The following is a 10,538-nucleotide window of genomic DNA, read 5'->3' as shown; positions in this document are numbered from 1 at the left end:
GGCAATAAAGTGATAATATTTTGTATTTTTACAAACAAGTTTCTCACAGTACTTGCTTTATTTTGTTGTGTCCATGTAAGTCATATCATCATGGAGTCTTGTTACGGTGGTGCCCCGCAATCTTTCTCCTCTCATTATTATTACACATAGCAGGCTATAGCATTACGTGCACAAGTTGTGAAAGAGATGGTATTTGACAAATTGCCATAAGACATGGTAGGTCCAAAGATAAAAAAGGAGGGCACCCGTTTACGTTTGATATCAACTTTGACAATGATGCATGTTTATAACATTGTACACTAATGCCTGTTTTAGAAGATCTGTATTATTATTAAGACATGCCACAGAGACAAGAGAAGCATCCTATATAAAAGATGATGGGTTCCTTGGTGAGTTTAGGATATAGTCAGAAAAGAGCCTACAAGGAACACATCTTTTCTAGGACATAGCAATTTGTATCAGACTGGAATGCCAAAGTATGGTTATTTTTTGCCAGTATGAACATCTACACAACAATGTTGCAGTAGCAATGCGTGCCTTCACACAGCAGGCATACTGACACAGCTACATTCCAGGAGTTAGGCCGTCAAGCTCTGCCGAGTGGATGATGTTGTGTAAAACATTCATCCTTGGTTGTATTTACATGACACAGTAAGTTATGGTTGTTGTTGTTTTGAAAACAAACCACAATACATTAATAATGGGTAGTGAAATTTGTCAAAGAAGCTACCCGGGAAGACCAGATTCTTGACTTGGTCATCACTGATCTAGATGCCACCTGCACAGTACATGCGAGACTAGGTACTTCAGACCACGGTCCAGTTCATTTTAAACTGAATGTGCTGCCGTACAGAGATAAACCCTACAAGCGTAAAGTGGGGCAGTACAATAAGGCCACCTACTGGAGAATTAGAGGTTTCTTACATCTGCAGACTGGTCCCTTGCACTCCAATCTGATTACCGAGAAGAAGCTTCCAGCAACATCATCACTACAGTTTGTACAAAGTGACAACGCGCGTATACAGCGCGTAAACAGTGCGCTGCGCTGCGTCTCTGCTGCAGGTATGCGTGCCTTCAAAGTCGGCACAATGTGTGCGTTCGCGTCGGTACTTTGTACTTCAGAGCAGACTGACTGTATTATCAGTGATGCAACGGAGACTTTCATACCAGCAAAGCTTGGTGACAAGGTATGGTTTGATGACCACTGCAAACGGGCAACAACCAAGAAACACCGCTTTTGCAGGAAGCTAAAAAGAACAATACCAAGGAAAATAAGAATAAGTTTACAAAAGCTAGAAAGGAGTACAATCATGCAGAGAAGGTGGCCAGAAGGAGCTATAATTAACAAAAATTGAGGAAAGAACTCTCAGATGGCAGCCTCAGCAGCAAGAAATGGTGGAACACTGTTAACACCTTGTCTGGTATTAAAGTCCAACAGAGTTAATACACCAGTGCTTAAGGATGAGCATCAAGTCTACACTATATCAAAAGACAAAGCTGAACAATTTTGCCAGACCTTGCTGCTAAATGTCAGCTTAATTACCTGTGCAGAAAAATCTGCTCCTGAAGTTATAGCCTTCAAGGTCAAAGATGTTAGGAAGCTTCTCAGGTATCTGCAACCAGATAAAGCTACTGGTCCTGACAAAATCCATGCAAGAGTCCTGAAGGATTGTAACACAGGACTTGCAAGACTTCAGGTCTGTAGATGTTATTATATGATAAAGACTTGCAAGACTAGTTGTAAACACTGTGCTCTTTTTGAAATGGAGTGATGTGTATAGTATACCGTATTGTCTCTATTAGTTGTATTAAAGCTATTATGTACGATCTCCTTCAAATTTTAAATTTGTTGTTCTATACTCAAAATGCTGAAATAATTCTTAGTAATTATTGTCAGGTATAGGGTTTCTGTCCATTGAGCTGAAATAATAAGGTAAAGTGAAAAAAACCTACTGGTTATTTTGACCATTTAACATGTAGTTCTATAGGAGGATATAAAGTCATAATTCATGAATACTGACTTTATGTCAAACTTTGCTCTGTTGACCTACAAACACAACAAATTTGGCTGATTCCATTCAGGTGCAAGTTGGGACATGTGTAAAGGGGACATGTGTAAACATTACATGCCAAAAATCAGGTTTGAAACAAATTAACTCATTTCATATAAGGGCTGGCATTTTCTTTGAAAGGGGGTCCTGAATTTACAAAAAGTCAGCATCAATAAAATTGCGACCTCCCCCCCTTTTTCCGCAACAAAAAATGTTATGGCCCGCCTACCACCGATACACCTTACCCCTTAAACAGGCTAAACTTATATTGAAATCAGTCTTTTTGAATAAAATAAACACGCTATCTGTGATCATCTTGTGACTCCTTACATTTTGGTCATCAAAATTTTATGCCCCCCTATTTTTCTTTCCAAAAATTATGCCCCAGTATATTTGGGACCCACCCCTTCCAAGAAAACGCCAGCCCCTAAGATCGTATATTATGGCTTTAATAAACACACACCCACCATGAGCACTGAATAGTGTTTTGGAAATGGTGGCTCTGAAAAGGATGGTTCAAACTAGGCTCATGTTAATCAGGAATTCCAAACTGTATTTTTTTCTTCTCAGATCTCATGATGAATTTGCTTCTTCAGCTTCTTACATTGACCTCATTGTGCCTAACTGTATATGGTTTGGATAATGGGTTAGCTTTGACCCCTCCAATGGGGTGGTTGTCATGGGAACGATTCAGATGTATTACTGATTGTAAAAATGACCCAGATAATTGTGTCAGGTAAGAACATCTCTATAAATGACTGTGAATGCAGAAAAGGTATTACTTGTTTTTGTTTGTTTCTTTGTTTTTATCAGTCTTTTAATGATAGGATGATTTAGTTCAGCCTACAGACTATGGATTGATATTAATAAACTGAAACTGTGTTGAACTTAAAATATAGACATCATTATTGTCATGACAGAATGTTTTTAATTAGTTACTAGTTTGAGACATTTCTCTTTTATAACATTTCGAAAGAACAATTCAGTTTTACATAAACCGATAAATTTCTTGTATTGATACTGTATTGCAGTGAGAATCTGTACAAGGTGATGGCAGATCAAATAGTTAAAGATGGCTACTTGGCTGCCGGGTATGATCATGTTAACATAGATGATTGCTGGATGGCAGCAGAACGAGACAGTCAAGGCAAACTGGTAGCAGATCCAGAGAGATTCCCTAATGGAATGAAGGCACTGGCAGATTATGTAAGTCAAGTACATCAGGGATCACACCACTAAATCAAGTCCCTATTCTTTTATGTGTTAAGAGGTACCTAAGAAATTGTCATTTTCTCATGGTTAGAACGTGCTAGGGCATTCAAAACACAATTATTTTACTAAAGTTTGTGATATATTCTACCCTAAAACCACCATTTTTTGGTAGTTGAGCAGCTCGACTTTTCGCAGTGGTGCATTGAACATGATGTAAACCCTACCAAAGCCTACATCACAGCGCCTCTATGCTGTGACGTCATTTGGTGCATGGAACTAAAAAACCTTCCTAAAATGTCAGAATTGTAATATTTTTTATTATTTTATGCTTGGATGATAAGAAAAACATTTCAAACTTTTTTTTTTTAAAATGCATTTGTTATGGTCAGCGAATAAAAACACTGGTTGTTATTTCTTCAGTCAGATAGGGTTGGACCTGATTTAGTGGTGTGATCTCATCAAGGCTAATATGACTACCCAACCTTAAGGTGATGGGCATAAGATGTCCCCCTGGGGATGTCCCTATTTTGAAGTTCCATGCAAAATCACACTTTGTGCACTTCAGGTCAAAATATCAAATGATTCAACACAGCATGACGATAGAGCCAGGATTAACTAAATTTACAAACCAAGACTCCAAGAAATTCAAATTCAATTCAGTATGTGATACCACAAAACATGCATTCAGCATTGTACTTTAGAAACTGACTTGTGACCCCATTTCACCATGTAAAAATTGCAACTCTATTGCAAAAGAGGATTACCTTAATTTGAGTCAGTAAATCGGAGGTACCTTCAGGGAAATTCAACACTGACTGACATACATGAAAATCACAAATGTATATATAAACTCTAAAAAATGCAATATGATAGTTACCAATTCTAATGCAATTGATTCAATTTGACTGAATTGACAAGCTGAAACAACATTCACCAGCAACTTTTGAAGTCTTATGAACTGTATATGTGTTTACACTAGATGCTTGGCATGGGCACTGAATAATTTGAAACTGAATTTGATATTAAAAAACACCTGCTTGAAATAGAATTGGGCTATTCTAGTTGATATTCATACCCCCATAGAAGACATGACCAATATTAAGACCATGTCTTCAATAGGGGGTATATGGATATCAACTATAATAGCCATATGCATTGCATTTTTGGCCTAAGCAAAGTTTTAACAGTGAAATAACTCTTCAGTATTTATAAGGTACCACATCTAATTTGGTCCTATAGCACGATCGGTGTCCAGTTAGGTACCGATAACTCTTCATATCATAACCTGGTGATGTAATAAAATGTATCCAGCATAATAGTCCACATTTGCATAGTGTTATCTTTTTTTCATTTAAATAAAAAACAAAGCAATATGTTCAAGATATGATGTTCAAGAGCTGTCAGTACCTAACAGGGCACCAATAGCACTCTAGGACCAAATTAGATGTTGTGCCTAACATGGTTGTGTAGTGACAAAATGACAAGTGTAGTTAGCATTAGTTAAGCTTTTTCCAACTGCATTATGCTACAGGTACATTCCAAGGGTCTGAAGCTAGGTATCTATGAGAGTATGGGCTATAAGACTTGTCGAGGTCTACCAGGAACCTATGGCCATATAGAGACGGATGCTAAGACATTTGCCGAGTGGGGAATAGACATGGTTAAGATGGACAAATGTCATACTCCAGGAGCAGCTCTTACCCAGCAAGGTTAGCTTAGTTAGTATGTAGTACCAGGGGCCATGTATGAAGGGACTGGAAATGGCTTCCACTCACTGTACCATGCAGTTGCTGAGGGTTTTCAAATTAGCCTCAATTGAGCAAGCACGCATAATATATTGATTGATAGACCCTCATACAAATCCCAGCAGTTACCACATGGCATCTGGCTTGGCTTGCACGATTTGAAAGGAGCCAACATGTTTGCTTATAATGAAATACTCTAGAAATACCAACATAAATCATCAAGAACATTATTATCAAAATCAATAGGAACAGAAAGCATATATATACTCAGTGGGATAAGGTTAGCATGTGCATTTCAGGGAGGTTAGAGTCCCTTGGTTCCATGGAATTCTGTGTTTTTGCTTCCTTGCAACACATTTTTATTTGTCTCAAACCTTAAAACATGAAAATAATACATTGTACGTCCCTCTATATTGTTGTTTAAATGTATGAATGAGACTAAATTGCTGTTGCGTGAAATAGTGTATATGAAATTATGTGTATCTATGTTCGCTGAAAGTTGCCATGGGGATGATGTTGATGGCCGCCATTGCCAGATTTTTAACATGGGCAATCAGATTTGTGGAAAATGAAGGAATATGGCATCTAGGGATCTCAATTTTATTGAACGCGGGACAAACAGATCAGAAAGACTCTTTGGTTAAAAACCTGTGGAAGTGGGAATGGCTAATCGTGATTACTACGTTTTTGATCCGAGGCCACTCATATCCCTGGCATTTTGATCCTAGCTGCAACCAGCAAAACATGCACCTAGGTCACTACCAAACTAGAGGAGAAACAGAGTATCCTTATAGATTATATGCATAAGGGGTTTAAACAGTAAAACCAAATGACACATGTATATGCACTTATCTTTCCAGTCAATATGATGATGGTGATTATGATGATGATACTCAAAATATACACCTCTTTTTGTATGCTTTGCAGGATTCATCAATATGTCTATAGCCATGAACAAGACAGGGCGACCAATGATATTTTCATGTGAATGGCCTAATGTTGGTGGTAATGTAAGTACATTATCCTTGCCAGTACTTCTTGTGGATTGTATTCACATTATTCCTTATATGTGACCATCCTCCACAACTGAGCCCGGATGTCGCCAGTGCCACTATTGAGATATGCTCCATTGAACTTAACAATAAACAATTATAGGAAACAAAGGATTTATTGACTGTTTTATTGCTTTTTCACTACTTAAATGTCAAGTACTATAGACATGATATACATCATTTTAAAGCTAATTTCAAGCAGAATATGTTGGTTGAATATCTCAAAAATGATGATTGGCGATTTCAGGGCTCAGTTGTGCTGGATGGTCACATATAATGATGTGAACTGGTGTTTTTTTTTGTGTTAGAAAAACTTTGCTGATTTTAAAACATACTTTCAAATGAATGAACATGCACAGTGTGACATATACCCACTTTCATTCATTAATCTTTATTCCCCCCTTAATTACATCCTGTCAAAAACCTTTAAAAAAACCTGTTTTGTGGTCAAGAATATGCAAGAAATTATCATGATAAATTCAAGGCATGTGAAGGAAATCCATCCCATCTTATGACTCATCTTATACTGTCAACCAACATGGCTGCCATTTCAAATGTTATGCCATTTCGGTTGGTTTTTGATAGGGTCTAGAAACTTAACATCAAAATGTCACAACACTTTTCTTTTTGCAGCGAAATTGGACGCTCATAGCCAATCACTGCAATACAATCCGTAATGGCAGGGATATTCAGGATTCGTGGCCAAGCTTGATAACCATCTTGGATAGTTTCATCACTAACCAGGATACATTTGCTGCAATCTCCAAACCAGGAAGCTATAATGACCCAGACATGGTAAGTGATGTAGAGATTATAAAATAAGGATAGTTTTGCATAATCTAGGATGTTTTGTTACCTAGGTAACACTGCAAAATAGGTCAGGTGCCACTGAGGCTTATTGACCTTGACCTATTTTGATGCATTACATAGGTAAGGAAACATCCTGGATTGTGTAATCCTCTCATTTATTTTGTTAATAACTCAAGAATGGTACATCCTAGGTAGATCAAACTATTCGTTATAACTAGAGGAATACATTCGAATGGTTTTAAAAACACATTTTTGTGTAGCCCATGATGTCAACTACTTATGCTAACAGTGCTCTAAGTAGTTCCTGCTTTGCCCCCCCCAACTGATACCAAACACCTCATCTGATCATTAACCTCTTAATCACATACAGCTCATAATAGGTAAATAGACATGTTAATTTGTCCAAATCAGGAATTCATAAACATCTAATAGTACATATAGTGCAGTAGGTCTATTTGAAATTGATATTTTGACACTCTAATAAATGTGGAATGTCATATTATTAACATATAATTAAAGACAGAGATAAAACAAATTTATCACGTCTGACGTCATCTGTCAATCAAACTCGAGCACGGTTTGTTTACAAACGTTGTGATGATGACTTGCTGAACACGGCGGTATAACCGGTCGCCTTATTGTTAATTTTGCACTTTCAAACATGCAAACCATCTCAAAAGTTAGGTCTTTATAGTAGGAAACTTTCTTTGGCGAAGGCACCATGTCAACAATGCCTAGAAAAGCTGCTTTTTGCCTTTTAAAAGTACGTAATTTTTCACCATTTGCTGCTGTTCCTTTTCTCCGATCAGCACCAGATAGATTGATCTTCCTTTTACGCGCTATTTAACCTGTGCTAACCAATCAAGGATCGTAATTGACAGTGACATCAGACGCGATAAATTCTTTTTATCTCTGTCTTTAATTATACCAACATACCAATTTATCATTCACAGCTCATAATAGGTGATTACTCACTGAGTTTAGACCAATCCAAATCCCAGATGGCATTATGGTCCATTATGGCGGTACAGATGATGATGTCAAATGACCTGCGGACTATACCAATACAATTCAAGGAGATATTACTGAATAAGGAAGTCATTAAGGTTAATCAGGATAAGCTGGGAATTATGGGAAAAAGAATAATGAAGGTAAATAGACTAGGGTAGATTAAAGCCATAATGTATGATCTTATAATATAAAATTGGTTAATTTTGTTCAAATCTGATTTTATGGCATATTCGTAATGTTTACACATGTCCCAACTTGCACCTAAATGGAATGTGTTTGTAGGTCAACAGAGCAAAGTTCAACATAATGTCATAATTCAAAGAATTGTGACATTATATCTTCCTATAGAACTGCGTGTTAAACGGCCAAAATAACCAGCAGGGTTTCTTTCACTTTACCTTGTTATTTCAGCTCAAAATGGACAGAAACCCTTCCTGATAATTATTACTAGCATTATTTCAGCATTTTGCATGTATAATAACAAATTTAAAATTTCAAGGAAATCATACATTAAGGCTAGTAAGGTTAAGTATTTTTATTATGATAAAATATGGGGTTTTTTTTCTGTAACCCAACAGACTGTAAAACATGTTAATATTCCAATAACTTGCATAGGCAGATAAGACTGATGAAATGAAATGATTAGTTTCCCGTCACATTTATTTCCGTGAAATATGAGGTCATGATTTCATTATCATCATTATTTTGGAAAATTTCATTATTGTCAAAACTTTCATTTATATGGCTATTACCAATATTGTTGATAAAGACCATCTCAAAACTGTCTTAATGCTTAAATCATCATTACAGACATAAATTTTTGCAACAGATTGAGAAAAGATTTGAATTTGTTTTTATTAAAATGAAAAGAAATTTGCAATTTTTGTAATCACTAGAAACATGATGAGGTAATCCTTAAATTTTCATTATTTATCACATCCTCTACCCCTACAACTAAGAAAAACTGATGATTATGATCAGTAGGGGATGTCAGACATTTTGAGAGTTTCAATTTTGATTATTTCCATCTCAATTTTCAGATAATTGACTTTTTAATGAAAATAATGAAAGTTGTAGTCAAATTGAAAAGGTGATGTGGGTGGGTGACGGGAAACTAATAATTTCATTACATAGGCCTAATGGGCAAAAACTGACTGCTATTTTTAAATACATGAAAAACATGTTTGATTTTGTTTTGAAATGCATTTTTTTTTTGGTTTCATGAATAATCACATATTAGCGAATTATTAATAAATTAGAGATTTTCATAATTATATCTTTAAAGTTAACTACTGAGGCTGATTGGAGTGCAGAAAAGTTAACTACTAAGGGTAAACAAAGGCAGTTAAACTTTTTGTGCTACAATCAGTTAATTTGTACCTCACTTTCTTTAAAACTGACAATTGAAAACTATCATTACCACCACTATTCGAATTCTGACTCATTTCAGACACCTGATCATCAAATTGAAATATGGACCAAACCGCTCAGTGGAGACTCATTTGCTGTAGTTTTCTTCAGTCGTGCCGAAGACATACCTCGTCCTGTCACCGTTACACCAGAACGTCTTGGATTTAACCACACTGCTGGCTATATTATGTATGAGTTATTTGACCATCAACACCTTGGACACTTCATGGCGAATGAGGATCTATCATTTAAAGTGAACCCAGTAGGTGTAGTGATGTTACGAGGTGATCCAGCTCATGGCAAAACTAAATTAGATTATATCAAATCTAATAAGATACTATAATATGTTTTATATAATTATAAAGACCAATGTGATTTAAAGCAAATGCTGGGTCAGGTGGGACTGACATTAAAAGGTGGTATGGGTATGGGTAGCCTATGTGCGGCAGTTAAGACCCCCATTTTGCATCTCACTGACAGTTCACAAGACCCCCCTCCCCAGGTTGGAACATAGTTCAGTTTTAAGACTCAAAAGAAAATAATCAAATTGTCAATTCTCAAACCAAAAACGTTTTCGTATCCTAAAATTTGAGCAAAATTCAGTTCCCAAACTCAAAAAATTGTGAAAAATCAGTACTCAAGATGCAATTAAAAACAAAAAATCAGTTCCCAAGACTCACAGTTCAGCACTTTGCACCACACACCCATACCAACATGAAAGTTGGGTACCCCTTCCTAGGGTGCTGGGCCTGTTGGTATAGTAGTCTGGGCAGTAACTATTTAAAATTACCAAGCTGTCTCACAGGGAGACATTTAATGCTTCCAGTGCATGGTTAAAAACCCAGGAACAAAGTTTCATGTAAAAGGTGGCATTTTCAAGATCAGAACACTGTTTATTTACATAATTATGTAACGTGAATAGCAGATTTTTTGAAAAAGGGTATCTTCAATCTTGCTCTATAAATCATACCAAAAATGTATGAAATCATTGAAACTTTTTAACTTTATGAGTTTTAAGTATTTTGCCAGTTGTACATGTATAATCAAAGATTTGTTTACAGTCTAGAAAATTGATACTATTTGCGTAATAAGAAAATGCTAATTACTTGTTTTACATGCATCTGCTTTTTGGAAACTGTAATCTTATTTCATTTTTTTTGTAAGTAGGAAAAAGTCAGAGATGTCAGTTTCAGGATTTACAATGATGTTTGTTTATCAACATTGATGAGTTTATGTGGCACACTTAT

At 36.2% G+C, this 10,538-nt stretch overlaps 2 protein-coding genes across 2 annotated transcripts in view; both read left to right on the top strand.

Moving 5' to 3' along the window:
* Nucleotides 1-10,538, top strand: part of LOC140161129 (alpha-N-acetylgalactosaminidase-like) — a 32,328-nt gene that overhangs the window by 10,980 nt on the left and 10,810 nt on the right. The window lies entirely within an intron of this gene.
* Nucleotides 2,605-10,232, top strand: LOC140161127 (alpha-N-acetylgalactosaminidase-like). The gene is made up of 7 exons (XM_072184538.1): nucleotides 2,605-2,787; nucleotides 3,083-3,257; nucleotides 4,795-4,972; nucleotides 5,936-6,018; nucleotides 6,694-6,855; nucleotides 7,824-8,021; nucleotides 9,332-10,232. The coding sequence occupies exons 1-7, from the start codon at nucleotides 2,627-2,629 to the stop codon at nucleotides 9,632-9,634; spliced, it is 1,260 nt and encodes a 419-aa protein (XP_072040639.1). The 5' UTR covers nucleotides 2,605-2,626; the 3' UTR covers nucleotides 9,635-10,232.

This window comes from Amphiura filiformis, chromosome 9, assembly GCF_039555335.1.
Source record: "Amphiura filiformis chromosome 9, Afil_fr2py, whole genome shotgun sequence".
NCBI classification, from domain to species: Eukaryota; Metazoa; Echinodermata; class Ophiuroidea; order Amphilepidida; family Amphiuridae; genus Amphiura; species Amphiura filiformis.
Note: the sequence above shows the minus strand (reverse complement) of the source record. Positions and strands in the feature narration are given on the sequence as shown.